The sequence below is a fragment of the Nycticebus coucang genome, chromosome 2, assembly GCF_027406575.1.
Source record: "Nycticebus coucang isolate mNycCou1 chromosome 2, mNycCou1.pri, whole genome shotgun sequence".
NCBI lineage: Eukaryota > Metazoa > Chordata > Mammalia > Primates > Lorisidae > Nycticebus > Nycticebus coucang.
This window is the reverse complement of record NC_069781.1, coordinates 115,536,084-115,551,516: the sequence shown is the minus strand read 5'-3', so window position 1 is coordinate 115,551,516 and position 15,433 is coordinate 115,536,084. Positions and strand designations below refer to the sequence as shown.

The 15,433-nt window shown below is 48.3% G+C and overlaps 1 protein-coding gene across 8 annotated transcripts in view; it reads left to right on the top strand.

Moving 5' to 3' along the window:
* The window catches only part of CELF5 (CUGBP Elav-like family member 5), a 49,268-nt gene that overhangs the window by 9,729 nt on the left and 24,106 nt on the right, over positions 1-15,433 (top strand). For all 8 annotated transcript variants that reach the window (XR_008377660.1, XM_053580396.1, XM_053580387.1 and 5 more), the window contains exon 2: positions 7,986-8,068. Coding sequence is in view for 6 of the 8 variants with exons in the window: in XM_053580396.1 (XP_053436371.1) it covers positions 7,986-8,068 (83 nt within the window). In the remaining 2 variants the exon portion in view is untranslated. The remainder of the gene's footprint in view (positions 1-7,985; positions 8,069-15,433) is intronic.

The following is a 15,433-nucleotide window of genomic DNA, read 5'->3' as shown; positions in this document are numbered from 1 at the left end:
AACTGAGCTCTCTATCCTTCTTACAAACTGCTTCTTCTTGCAGGTTGATTGCCATCCGGGTTCGTGTTCTAGGGCGGTCTAGGGATGATCACAAAGTAGGAGACTTGAAACACCTGACATTTCTTCTCTCATGGTCCCAGAGGCCAGAAGTCTGAAGTCAGGGTGTTGTGCACAGATGGAGGGCCCTGCCTGCCCCCTCAAGCTTCTGGGAGCTCCAGGCGTCCGTGGCTGGTGGCTGTATCACTCCATTCTCTGCCTCCATCTCCATGCAGCCATCTCTTCTACATCCGTGTCTTCTTTTCTCAGTCTTACAAGGACATTTGTCATTGCACTTGGAGACCACCTTAATCTAGGGTGATCTCATCTCAAGATCCTTAATTAAATCTGCAAAGACCCTTTTTTCAAATAAGGCCACCGTCCAGAGTCCAGGATGACATAACACTTTTGGTGGAAGAGGACTATCATTCAGCCCCCTCTACCCTCGCAGACCCCACCATTCAAGCAGTCCTAGGCATCCTTCTCCTCAGCCCCCACCAAAGCCTCAGATGTCCCCTGCTCTCTGTCCCCACAATCTCTGACTCAGTCTTTGCCTTCTCCTGCTTTCACTTTGGCTCTGCCTCCTCCTTGAAGGCCCTGGGAGACCCTTTCCAGTACACACGCTGCTTAAACACCTTCCACGACTCTTCATTGCCCTTGGCATTAGTCCACATTCTTTGCCTGTTGCTTAAAGCCCTTCACTCCCTGTCCCCTCACACACTTGGCCACACACTTCAGAAAGCCCATGCCCTAGACATCAGGCACAGGTACGTGTGCTGCTTAGGCCAATTGGGACCTTCTTTGCCCACAGCTCCTCTGGCTCTTTCTCCAGAAGCCCTCCCCAGGTAGAGCCATCTATTGCCCTCTGGACTTTCCCCAACCTTGTGTCCCTCCCTTTGCCCCAGGCTGACCATGCACAGGTGTGTCAGGTTTGGCCTCTTCCCAGTGTCACCCAGCAGTGTGATGCCCCCCAGCCTAGCAGGGACCTATTGAAGAGAAACCACAGAGAGTCACTTCCCCCAGAGAGCACACCCCTGGGGCTGGAGAGAGGGGTGTCCTTGCTGTCAGGCAGAGCTGAGCCCAAGTCCTCACTCTATAACTTCCTGTGTGTGTGACTTGGGCCACTGTGAACCTCAGTCTCTTCATCTCCAAGGTGGGCATTTTCTTCCCCACCATTGAAAGCTCTCTGGGGTTGCTCTGCCCTGCCCTCCTCTGGGAGTCAGAGCCCTATATTTGGGGGAGCCTGCATCATTAAGTAACTCCCTAATGATTCTACAAATATGTCTACAAATCAAACAGTTGGTTTCTAGACGAGATCATAGGGGGCACACAGTGGTCTTTTCATATGTGCTCTTATAGCCACCTTTGCCCTGAAATATGAATGGTTTGGGATCAATTTCAAGGAAGATGATGTAATTGAGTCCCTTCACCATTCCACATCTTGGGGACCAAAGCCCCAAAGTGCAGAGGATAGAAATGCAGGCAACAGCATTGAATACCCCTGGGTTCAAATGCCAGCTCCATTCCTTGCTTGCTGTGCAGTCTTAGACAAGTCATTTTCCCTCTCTGAGACTTAATTCCTCCACAGTGCAGGACACCCAACTTGTAGAATTCCTACAAGTGACAGCCATGCAGCCTGGTATCTACCACAAGGGTGATACTTGGGAAATGCTCAGTGAATCAGCTTTTATTGATACTGCTGTTACTTTTTTTTTTTTTTTTTTTGAGAGAGAGAAACTCACTCTCTTGCTCAGCCTAGAGTGCCATGGAGTCACTGTACCTCACAGCAACTTCGAGCTCCTGGACTCAAGTGACCTACTTGCCTCAGCCTCTTGAGTAGCTGCCACCATGCCTGGCCAATTTTCCTATTTTTAGTAGAAATGGAGTCTCACTTTTGCTCAGACTGGTCTCAAATTCCTGAGCTCAAGTGATCCTCCCTCTTTGGCCTTCCAGAGTGTGAGGATTACAGGCGTAAGCCACCACATCTACCCCTCTTTTTTTAAATATTGTTTTTTTTCCTATATTGCCATAAGTATACTGAACTTGTTTATGGCAAAGTCTTATTTTTTTGTGCCAGGAGGTATTCAGATCCATGGTCCCTCAAGAGGTCTATGGTTATCTTTACATGAGGTATGGAGAAGGTCAGAGGCCGAACCCCAAACCTCTAGAGTTCAAATCCATTCTCTGGTCCCCATCATTGATGTGTGGCCTTGGGCAGATAACTGAATGGCTGGTGCCTCAATTTCCCCATCCATAGGATGAGGATGGAAATAGAAATAATTATGCCATTCTCTGGGGTAATCTGAGGACTCAAAGGATTAATGTGGGTAGAATGTCCCATGAGATGCCTGGTGCTCATTGTTATTATAGTATTATGAGTCATGAAACTCCAAAAGCTCAGATCTTGGAGAAGAGAGCAGAGGACCTTATTGTGGGGTGGGACCCTCAGGATTCCCCAGCAGTGACCTCTCTGGGGAGGCTTTTCTTGCTTACCTCCAGGGATAGGAAACTCTCTTCCTCCCAAGAGAGCTGTGATGGGGCAGATCTAGCTCTCTTGTTCCCTAAGGCTCCTGTGCCCCTTGGTCTGGAGAGTTGAGAACTGGTTAGTATTAAAAAACAATGCATTCAGGCGGCACCTGTGGCTCAGCGGGTAGGGCACTGACCCCATATACTGGGGGTGGTAGGTTCGAACCTGGCCCCAGCCAAACTGCAACAAAAAAACCCGGACGTTGTGGTGGGCACCTGTAGTCCCAGCTACTCAGGAGGCTGAGGCAAGAGAATCACCTAAAGCCCAGGAGTTGGAGGTTGCTGTGAGCTGTGACGCCATGGCACTCTACTGAGGGCGATAAAGTTAGACTCTGTCTCTACAAAAACAAACAAACAAACAAAATAATGCATTGGTTGAGCAAGATGGCTCATACCTATAATCCTAACACTCTGGGAGGCCAAGGTGGGTGGATCACCTGAACTCAGGCATTTGAGACCAACTTGAGCAAGAGCAAGACCCTGTCTCTACTAAAAATATAGAAACTAGCTGGGCATTGTGGCAGGTGCCTGTCTACTTGGGAGGCGGAATCAAGAGGATCGCTTAAGCCCAAGAGTTTGAGGTTGCTGTGAGTCATGACAGCATGGCATGGGCAACAGAGTGAGATTCTGTCTCAAAAAAAGTGCACTTTATTAACATCAGCCAAGTATGTGGGGAGTGGGAACTATGTAAATTTGCCAGGGATGTCGTAAACAATATACCACAAACTGGGTGTCTTAGACAAGGAAATGTATCCTCTCATAGTTCTGGAGGCCAGAAATTTGAGATCAAGATGTTAGCAGGACTGGGCCCTCCTGAGGTCATGAGGAGAAATCCGTCCTAGCCCTCCTCCAGCTTCTGTTTGGTGCCTGACATCCTTGTTGTTCCATGGCGTGTAGATGCATCATCCCGATCTCTGCCTCCTCCCTCACGTGGCCTTCTCCCCGCGTGTGTCTTGGTGTCTAAATTTCCACCAGTCATGTTGGATCAGGTCCCATCTTAATGAGCTCATCTCAACTAACTCCATCTGCAACGGCCCTATTTCCAAATGAGGTCCCCTTCTGAGGTCCTGGAGATTAGGACTGCAAAATATGATTGGGATGGGGCACATTCATCCCAGGAACAATGAATAAAGGTTCTCATTATCCAGAAATGGTAAACATCACACGTTTTCACCAACTAGAAAAGACAAGCTAAGAGGCCAAGAAGAGATTGGGCTGAGACAGGGAAGCTGCGAGAAAGCGTTTCAGCACCGGGGACAGCGGCTCACTGGTTTTTGTGTATGCGTGTGTCCCTTTCACTACAAAGCTCCCTGGCCCTGAGGTTGATGGCCTTAAAGGTTGCTCAGAGGACCTGATCTGATCCTCCCTGGGCCACCATCTTTAAAAGTCCTGCAGACAGGGATGCCACAGACAAAAAAATGTTCCTAGGAAGGACTTTCTTTTTTTTTTTTTTGAGACAGTGTCTCACTGTGTTGCCCTGGCTAGAGTGCCGTGCGTTCACAACAACCTCAAACTCCTGGGTTCAAGTGATCCTCCTGCCTCACCCTCCCATGTAGCTGGGACTACAGGCACCTGCCACAATGTCCTGATAGTTTTTCTATTTTTTTTTTTTTTTTTTGTAGAGACAGAGTTTCACTTTACTGCCCTCGGTAGAGTGCCGTGGCGTCACACGGCTCACAGCAACCTCCAGCTCTTGGGCTTATGTGATTCTCTTGCCTCAGCCTCCCGAGCAGTAGTTTTTCTATTTTTAGTAGAGACGACATCTCACTCCTGCTCAGGCTGGTCTTGAACTCCCAAGCTCAGGCAATCCATCCACCTTGGCCTCCTAGAGTGCTAGGATTACAGGCGTGAGCCACTGCAGCTGGCCAGGAAGAACGTTTTTACATTATTATTTTTCAAGACAGGGTATTTCCCTGTTGTCTGGGCTACAATTCACTGGCATCATCATAGCTCACTACAACTTCAAACTCCTAGGCTCAAGCTATCCTCCTACCTTGGTCTCCCTAGTAGCTGGGACAACAGGTGAATGCTGCAACCACACCCAGCTTATTTTTTATTTTTATTTTTAGAGATGGGATCTTGCTATGTTGCCCAGGCTGGTCTCAAACTCCTGGCCTTAAGTGATCCTCCTGCCTCAGCCTCCCAAAGTGCTGCAATTACAAGTATGAGCCAATGTAGCTGGCTAATGTTTCTAGTTTTCATAGAAACAGAGCCTCACTCTTGCTCAGTCTGGAAGGATGTTTTTTGTCATTATTTTACAACCACCTAAAGCCAAATCTCTTGCTGATAACGCGTGATTTCTCTTGGGGCTTGGGGCTAGTTGTCTTAGTGTGATTCCTTTGTTTGTTTCAAAAAGTGTGGGGAATAAAATTCAGAAAATATGGAAACATCAAGAAGAGAGTACAGAAACAAGCTATGGAATAGAAGATGTTTGCATCACATATAACAACAACAAATGACCAGCACAAAGACTCTATAAAGAACTCCTACAAAGTGACAAGGTGCCCAACTTCATTAATAATTAGGAAGGTATATTAATTCTCAATGAAATACAATGGCATGCCTATTAAATGACTAACATTTAAAAGGTTGGCAACCCATGATCATATCAATGTACACAGCTATGATTTAATAAAAAAAATAAAAATAAAAAAATAATAAAAAAAATAAAAGGTTGGCAAAACCAAGGGAGAGTGAAGATACAGCACTAATAGAACCAGACATTGGTACAACCCACTTTGGAAAACTATTTGAAAGAATCGATAAAGGTTAAACATATGCCTATCTCATAGCCAGCAATTCCATGCCTGGGTATGCCTTTGTACATTAAAATACATGGACAAGAGTGTTCCATAGCAACTCTATTCATAATAGCCTCAAACAGCAAACAACTCAAATGCCCATCACAAGAGAGGGGATAAATAATTTGTAATATATTCATAGGATAAAATACTATACAGCAACAAGAAAGAATTAACCCCTGCTAAGTACAACCACATATTGTTGAGCGTATCTTGAGTGAAAGAAGTCAGACATATGCTATGATTCTATTCATACAGGTTCAAAATCAGAAGCCACTCAATGACATTGATCAGTAATGTGTGCAGGGTGAGAAACTGCAATGAAAGCTCATCATAAGAGCCAGGGTAGAGGTGACCTCTGGGGATGGACGGGATTGTGATGGCATGGGAGCACCCAGGCTTCTAGGGGCTACGTGGTAGCTGCCAGGTGCCATTTCTTGATCTGCGAGATGGTTATAGTTATTGTTATATCACTTACATTTTGCCCTTTTCAGAGAAGTATGTTTGTAATATGTCTCAATTACAAGTTTTATTGTGGTAAAATATATATAACATAAAATTTACGTATCTTAACCATTTTTAAGTGCACAGCTCAGTGGCATTAAGCACATTTACTGTTGTACAACCATCACCACCCTCTGTCTCCAGAAATTTCTCATCATCCTAAGCTGAAACTCTGTCCCTATGAAACACTAACTCCCAGCCCCTGGTACCCACTGTTCTACTTTCTGTTTCTGTGAATCTGAGGATTCTAACAACCTCCTATGAGAAGAATTAGACAGGATTTGTGTTTTTCTGACTGGCTTATTTCACCAAGCATAACATTCTTAAGGTTCATCCACATTGCAGCATAGTTAGAATTTCCTTCCCTTTTTAGGCTGGATAATATTCCACTGTGTGGACGGCTCATGTTGTGTTTAGCTATTCATCCCTCCGCCGACACCTGGGTTGCTTCTACCTTTGGCTATTGTGAATAGTGCTGCTATCAACACTTTTACACAAATACCTGTTTGCATCCCTGCTTTCAGTTCTTTTGAATGTATATATCCAGAAGTGAAATTGCTGGGTCATATGGTAATTCTGTGTTTAGTTTTTGAGGAACTGTCAAATTGTTTCCCCAGCAGCCATACCATTTTCCATTCCCACCATCAGTGTTTTTAAAATGGTAGAAATCTTGGTGATTCTAGTAAGGAGATTTAAAAATAAAATAAAATAAAAAGCGAGAAACCCATTTAAGCTCTGCCTAGTCCCCTCCCCCACCTGCAGGGCTCCCAGGGACTTCTATAGACCTGGGGTGGGGACCCCTCCCCATCACTCAGCCCAGCTGGTGGGGAGCCAGCAGCTTGGCAAGTAAGGCCCAGCAGGAGGCTGCTTTAATTAGCTCCTGCCTGGGGCAGAAGTGGATGCCTCAGAGCTCTGCTGTGGGGGTCCCTGGGTGGGGAGCAGGCAGAGAGATTAGGAACCAGAGAGGGTCCGACAGCATCAGAGCAGCCAACAGTGGTCTCATTTCAGAGGCAGCAAAACAGATTCACAGAGATCAGAGAGACTGGCGCGGGAGCCCAGACTCTCGTGGTCATTCCAAGACACCCGACTTTACTGCCCTCTGCCCCACACCAGAATGTCACCCAATCACAGCCTCGCTCTGGACCTCTCTCAAGACTGGCCCCGCCCCTCGCCTCTCCTCATTGGCCCTGCCCTCGGCGGCTGTGCCAAGCCCCGCCCTCCTGGGTGGGGGTTGTTGGTCCGTTCTGTGGCTATCTTGGACCATCCTCTCTGATGTGGGAAACTGAGGCCCAGAGAGAGGCAGCGCCTGATTCACAGCAGTCAGCAGCAGAGTCCGCTGCACTCTCGTCCAGTTCTGGGCCTTCTTCTGTCTTGGGACTACTGGTGCCCTCCCCATGCTCTCCTGTAGGCAGCAGCTCCGCCTACTCCCCCACCCCACCTTGTGCGTTGTTGTCAGAATCTTGGAGCTTCAGCCATTGACTTAATTAACAGCTTGGGCCTCCTTGGGCCCACTCCCCTGTCTTACACTCAGTATGTGCTGAGCCTCTGCTGACACCGCCACCCCCCAAAAAAGGTGGTTCCTGCGTCCTCTTCTCTTTTTATTTTTTAAAATTATAGTATAATGCACACAACGTAAAATGGACCATTTTAATCGTTTTTAATGCACCATTGGGTGGCATTAAGTACAGGAACATGGTCGTACAACCATCTCCACCACCCATCTCCAGAACTTTCTTATCCTTCCAAACTGAAACCCTGTTCCCATGAAACACTAACTCCCCTTTCCCTCCCCAGCCCCTAGCACCTACCATTCTACTTTTTGTCTCTGTGACTCTGATGCCTCTAGGGACCTCCTGTGAGTTGAATTTCACAGGATTTGTCCATTTGTGTCTGTAATGGGCCTCATGTTTTCAAGATTCATACCTGGTTGTAGCCTGTGTCAGAATTTCATTCTTTTTAAAAACTAAATAATATTCCATTGTGTCGATGGAGCACATTGTTTATCTACTAGTGGACGCTGCATTGTTTCCACCTTTTGGCTATTATGAATCAGGCTGCTATAAACATGGATGTACAAGTATTCTCTTTTCTTAACACCCTTGTTTCTCTCCCTTCCAGGCTGTGCCTTCCTCACCTACTGTGCCAGGGATTCTGCCATCAAAGCTCAGACTGCCCTGCACGAGCAGAAGACCTTGCCTGGGGTGAGTCCTGTGTGCTGTCTTGGGGGGCTTCTCTCAGCCTAGGATGGGGGCCAAGGGCCTTCCTGGGATCAGCTGTGATTTTTTTTTTTGTTTGTTTGAGACAGAGGCTTACTTTGTCACTCTCAGTAGAGTGCTGTAATGTCACAGCTCACAGCAACCTCAAACTCTTGGGCTTAAGCGATTCTCTTGCCTCAGCCTCCCAAGTATCTGGGACTACAGGGGTCTGCCACAACACCCAGCTATTTTTAGAGATGAGGTCTCGCTCTGGCTCAGGCTGGTCTAGAACTCATGAGCTCAGGCAAACCGCCCACCTTGGCTTCCCAGAGTGCTAGGATTACAGGCATGAGCCACCGCCCTGACCAGCTGTGAATTTTGCATACAGAGGGATAGAAATCACCATCAGAATGAGCATTTGTTGGGGCGGTGCCTGTGGCTCAAAGGAGTAGGGTGCCGGCCCCATATGCCAGAGGTGGTGGGTTCAAACCCAGCCCCGGTCAAAAACTGCAAAAAAAAAAAAAAAAAGAAAAGAAACAATCATTATAATATCCCTATAAAAAAGACTGAAAAGAATAATTTTGGGTGGCGCCTGTGGCTCAACGGGTAGGGCGCCGGTCCCATATGCCGGAGGTGGCGGGTTCAAGCCCAGCCCCAGCCAAAAATAAAAAAAAAAAAAAAAAAAAAAGAATGAGCATTTGTTGAGTGTCTACTGTGTGTACATTTCACACCAGAATAGTGTGTGGTTGTGCAGGTAGCCCAGAGTATGAGTGTCATTGGGTTGAGATATGAAGGATGAGGAAGCATTAGCAGGCAAAGAGAACAGTCTGTACAAAGGCCCTGGGGCAGGACCATGCCTGATGTGTTAGAGGAACCACAAGGAGGCCTGTGTGGCTGGAGCAGAGTGAGGAGGGGGAGAGGGAGAAGGGGAGAGCAGGAAGGGGATGGGACAAGGCCTGGTGGCCCTCAGGGGGGAGCCTAGATACTACCTGCTTCTCACTACCATAAAAAGGAAAAGGATTTCCCCCCCTTGGTATCATGGAATAAATAAAGCCATAGCCCCTTGATGTAGGGACTGCTTGGTGCTTAGTCTGTGTTTCCATCTGCAGAGCAGTTTGGCTTGGGTGCTGTCTCTGATGAATCTCTCTTATCAGTCCTGTCCTGTTTGGATGTGAAGGATGGGCAGTCCTCCTAAGGCCACCAACCCAAGACCCCAGGCAGATTGAAGGAATCGCAGTGGACCATGGCACCCCACCTTATGAGCTCTGAGGGAGCAGAACTGCTCTGATTTTTCAGCACTGAAAGAGAGTATCAGGGCAGGGTGAGGTAGAGGAGGTGTCATGGAAGGCTTCACTGAGGAGTTGACATTTCAGAAGAAGCCTGAAAAAGAGAAGGAAGGGCCCTTTAGGCAGAAGGGACAACACATGAAAAAGCAATCTGGCATCTGTGAAATAAATACCCTGAGTTCACTCTTCTCTCTACTTTGGACTTTCCCCAGCCAACCAGAAGCTGGAGGACAAGTCATTCCATGTAGATGAGCACACAGGGGCACAGCGGGGTTCTAAGGACTAAGGACTGTATTAGTTACATATTGCCACATAACAAATTACTCCATGACTGAGTGGTTTCAAATAATGATCACTTGTTCTCTCACAGTTATCAGGGATCAGGAATTTGGGAGTGAGTTTGCTGTATGATCCTGGCTCAGGGGCTCTCTTGCTTGGCAGGAGTTTGATTGCTACTGGGGAATTTGCTTCCAAGCTGGCTTTCTTTTTTTTAGAGACAGAGTCTTACTTTATCGCCCTTGGTAGAGTGTGCTGTGGCGTCACAGCTAACAGCAACCTCCAATTCCTGGGCTTAGGTGATTCTCTTGCCTCAGCCTCCCAGGTAGCTGGGACTACAGGTGCCTGCCAGAACGCCCAGCTATTTTTTGTTGCAGTTTGGCTGGGGCCAGTGGCGCCCTACCCACTGAGCCACAGCCACTGCTCTATTTCTGTGAGTTTTAAAGCAACCACCATAGGATCTAGAGCAGAGCCATCCATTAGAGACATAATATGAACTATAGAAGTAATTTAAAATTTTCTATTATTCACATTAAAAAGGTAAAAAGTATAGAAATCATACATACTCTTTTTTTTTTTTTTGAGACAGAGTTTCACTTGTTGCCCTTGGTAGAGTGCTATAGTGTCATAGCTCACAGCAACCTCAAACTTCTGGGCTTAAACAATTCTCTTGCCTCAGCCTCCCAAGTAGCTGGGACTATAGGCTCCTGCCATAACACTTGCTTATTTTTTGTTGCAGTTGTCATTGTTGTTTAGCTGGCCCAGGCTGGGTTTGAACCCACCAGCCTCGGTGTACGTGGCAGACACCGTAACCATTGTACTACTAGCGCTGAGCCCAAGCTGGCTTTCTAGCATGGTTGTTAGACAGAGGCCTCAGTTCCTTGCCATGTGGACGGCTCCATAGGAGATGCTTGAGCTGCCTCACAATATGGCAGCTGCCTAGCCCAGAGCACGTGACCTGAGAGTGTTTGAGGAAGGAATGAAGCCACAGCACCTTTTCAGGCCAAGCCTTAGAATTCAAAGCAATTTTGGAACTCTTTTTCTGGATTGGCCATGAGAGCTGTTGTCACATGAGATCTGACAATTAAGTTCTCAAACTCATGCTAGGAAAAGTGCCTTGAAGTATGGACTGGGTGCTGGTGTCAGTGCATAGCTTTCCAAGGGGAGTAGTTTGAAGGTGATCATAGTGATATTCAGCATTGAGGTATGTAGTACTCTTACATCCGGATTGTGGGGTTCAAAGTCTCTCTTCAGTGCCACTCGAGAGTAGGGGTGGGGTCTCTAGCAATGTCCCATTCTCTCTGGGCTCAGTTTCCCTAGCCTCCTGCAGGGATCCGGGGTGTGCACGTTCACTATTCCCCAGCACCACTTCATTGCCTAGTCAGCCTGGGAGCCTGGGGCTGCTGCTAGCTCCATTTGACAGGCAGGAAGATGGTAGCTCAGAGAGGGGAAGGGGCTCGTTCAAGGTCACCCAGCAAGGAGGTAGGTGGCTGTGGCTCAGATCACCAACTCCACAGGCCTTTTACCTCTAGCTTCTCTGGTTCAGTTTCTTGCAAGCTTCATTCCACTCTCCTGAAGGTGAGGGCAGTTGTTGGATAAATAAAAGGAGGCAGCTCAGAACTGACCCCCTCATGTGATGACATGAGTGGCCCCCATCAGAACCTGAGTGTTCCACAGCCCCCACTCCCAGGTCTGGGCTGCACTCTTTGAGAGTGGATCTTGACTTTTACAAAAATGTTTCTTTTCTTTCTTTTTTTTTTTTGTGGTTTTCGGCCGGGGCTAGGTTTGAACCTGCCACCTCCGGCATATAGGACCGGCGCCCTACTCCTTGAGCCACAGGCGCCACCCCTTTCTTTTTTTTTTTAACAGAGCCTCAAGCTATTGCCCTGGGTAGAGTGCTGTGGCGTCACAGCTCACAGTATCCTCCAACTCCTGGGCTCAAGCAATTTTCTTGCCTCAGCCTCCCAAGCAGCTGGGACCACAGGCACCCGCCACAATGCCCAGCCATTTTTTGGTTGTAGTTGTCATTGTTGTTTGGCAGGCCCAGGCTGGATTCAAACCCACCAGCTCTGGTGTATGTGGCTGGCACCTTAGCTGCTTGAGCTACAAAAATATTTCTTAAAAATTTAAGCTCAGGTGTGGTGGCTCATACCTGTGATCCTAGTACTTAGGGAGGCCAAGGCAGGAGGATCACTGCTTGAGGCCAGGAGTTGAAAGAGGCTGAGGTGGGAGCATCAATTGAGCCCAGGAGTTTGAGGCTTTGGTAAGATGTGATCACACCACTTCACTCCAGCCTGGGAGACAGAGCAAGACCCTGTCTCTTATGAAAAATTTAAAAATATTGCACACTTACAGAAAAGTACATGTAGCATAAATAATCACAAAGCGGATACCTCCATTACCACTGTGTAGTCAGCCTTCTGGAGACCACCCCATCCCTGTTCCTAAGTCTAAGACCCTTTCCCTGCTGAAGAAACTGCTCTCCTGATTTTTTATGGTAACAAACCCTTGCTTTTAAATATGTATATCCATAAAATATTAGGCGGATTTTGCCTGTTTTCCTTCTGTCCTAAGTGAATGGGACGATAGTACGTGTCTTCTCTGTGCACCTTCCTGCTTCATGCAGTGTGATGAGGAGATTCATCTCCATGGTGGCATGGACTGGTGACTTTTGCATTTTCATTCCTGTGTATTATTCCATGGTATGACAACATCATTTATTTATCCATTCTCCTGTTGATGGACATTAGGACAAATAGAGATCCTTGAGGGTTTTGTGAGTTTTTTTTGGCAGATACACGTCACATTTCTCTCGAACATATGCCCAGCATTTCAGATCACAGATGTTCCAGTATCTGTAGCTATAGCAATGGGAGTGACTTTTGGTGTGAGCTAGCCCCCACCTCAGAAGCACCTACAAAAATGGAGTCAGCTTTTCAGAAGCAAAGCTGGAGGCTTGTGAGGGTAAATGGAGGTGCTGGAGGGTCTCAGCACGCTCATCTGAGCTTCCCTTGATGGCGTCTCCACTGGGAGCTGGTGCACAAGGTTCACCACGTGCGGAGAAGCCCACCCAGCAGCTCACATGCCCCACATGCCTGCACACACACAGCCTGGGAGTCAGGGCAGAGCTGGGTCACGTGAGACATCAAGGCAGCCACCATCTCTCCTGTTCCCTGCCTCCCCCCACAAAAAAGTACCACCCTATGGTGTGTTAGGGGATAAGCTAGGAGCAGATCTTTCTCTCTCTCGAGCTCTATAAACCAGAAGGGGAATCAGTGACCCAGCTCTGTGGTCCTCCCCCTCGTCCCCAGCACAGCTGAGCACTCCCCTCACCACCAACATAATGCTGCTTTCTGAAGCAAGAGTGAGCCCCCCTTTTCCGGTTCCCTGTGTGAGTGTGACAGCAGCGTCCGTGGGGGATGTAGTTTAATCAGATCTCAGCATTCTGGAATAGGAGCCTAAATTGAATAACAGAATCCCAGAATAGAACTTGGAATGGACCTCAGGACCTTGGAATCCAGGCTGACTGCAGGGCTGTTAAGCCCCCCAGGGCACCACCCCTATCTCAGGACACCACCTCCCACTTCCAAAGCCAGAGCCAGGGGTTCCTGGAAGTGGAAGCATTCCTTCCAGGGCAGTATGTGTGTGGGTGGGGTGGTATGGAAACTGGTGCATCCAGCTCTGGGCTCTTGGCTCTTTCTTCATGAGAGTCATAGGGACCAAGGGACCTCCAGACCTCCAGGTCTGATGATCTGCTCATAGATTACCCTGGAAAGGGCTGGATTTGTCTGGTTGTGCATCCCCTACAGCTCAGACATGGCAGATACTGTGAGCTTGTTGCCCTCCTGAAATTCTCTGCCTTATGATGCCAAAACATCTGATGATTTGACCTCCTCGGGCCTCAGTTTCTTTCTCTTTTTTTTCTAGAGACAGAGTCTTACTTGCTCGGTAGAGTGCCTTGGCGTCACAGCAATTTCCAGCTCCTGGGCTTAGGCGATTCTCTTGCCTCAGCCTCTCAAGTAGCTGGGACTACAAGGGCCCACCACAACACCCAGCTATTTTTTTGTTGCAGTTTGGCCGGGGCCAGATTCGAACCCGCCACTCTTGGTATATGGGTCCAGTGCCTTACTCACTGAGCCACAGGTGCCACCCCGGGCCTCAGTTTCTTTATCCATAGAATGAGACCGTAGGCTTGTTTTAAGGATTCTGTAAAGCAATGTGTGTCAGGTGCTGAACACACAACCTGAGCTCAACACATGAGTGCTGAATAAATGAATGAATGGCCCGGGGAAGTCAAGCTGGGAGACTCAGGGAAATTCATGCTGTCTTTCCTGACTGTGTTGATACCTGGCACGAGCTCTCAGGTTACTTCCCTAGCCAGGCACCATGCCCAGCATGTTTTTGGCCTGTGGGACTAGGGCCTGGGTTTCACTTCCTGGGGAGTCTGTAAATCATAGGTCTTGTTCCATTTCACAGAGCCCACAAGTGACAACCGAAATGAAATGGAACAAGACCTATGAGCCCTGTGCCCCTTGGCCCCTGCCTCCAGGAGCTCATTCACCCAGATAAAGGGCAGAGTGTGTGCTAGGGGAGGGAGGGCTTGCAGTCGTGGTGATGTCTGTGGGCAGAGTAACTGAAGCAGATGGATGGTGAAGGGAAGGCCTCAGAGAGGAGGCAGCATTTGAAGGGTGAGGATAGGGTGTGGGGAGGGTGCATTCTAACCTGATGAGTTCATGGGCAATGTTCATGAGGGTGTGTGGCAGGAGGAGGGAGAGGAATGACAGGAGTTGAGCAGCACAGGGGCCTCAAGTGCCAGAATGAGGTGAGGAGCTGGCACTCTGAGAGCAACAGGGAGCCATAGCCCTGTTTAGAGCAGGGAAGTGGCTTGGTCTAGGTGTGTCACAGAGGTTGGGCAGGGGCACTGGAAGGAGAGGAGGAAGGTGGAATAGTGGCTGGGGCAGCCCAGGTGTTGTGTGTGGCCCACCTTGCTTTCTTCCTTTCCACATTACCTAGAAACAATCCATTTAGGGCCTCCCCTGAGCCCCAAGTCTTAAACACAACTTTGCAAATCCAAGAGAATCCTGATCACCAGAGGTGACTCCTGCAGTGGTGTCCAACCCGCCTCCCCTGGAGCTTCAGTTTTCCATCTCTAACACACACAGGTCAGACATAAAGGACCCTGTTTTTCCAGTGTTGTATGCCTTGGCTGGAGTCACTCTGCAAACTGGAAGCAGAGCAAGGGATGTATCTTAGTCACTTAGTGTGCACCCACTCACACCCCAAAATCCCAAGACTCTCCCCAGTCCAGGGGATCTCTTGGCTGGAGGTATGGCTGGGCCCTCAGAGGACTTCTCTCCCTTCTCTCTGGCCTTGGTTTGCTCATCCATAAAATGAGAATGAATATTTCTCCATCTCATAAAGTTGTCTGGAGATTAGATGGATCATAGATATAGGAATTGCTCGGACATGAGAAATTATCCCCATCCTCTCCAACCTCTTACTCCTACTTCACAACCCACTGCAGATTTTCCATCTTTGGTTCAGCTCCAGCATAGCTCTTTACTGTCCTCACAGCTCCAGGCTCTCTCAGCCTTGATTTCTCCTTCCACCCCAGCCCCAACCCCACCCACAGAGTGACTGTGTCTGGTTCTGTCTTCTTGTCAGACCAGTGGGGGAGGGGGTCCTCCTTGGGGTAGCATGGGGCTCACCGGGGATGTTATTGATTATTGAAAAGAGGAAAGGAGGGGGCAAAGAAGAGATGCAGCAATGGGGAGCCAGAGAAGGTGGAGGAGGGAGGGAGGGCACTCGG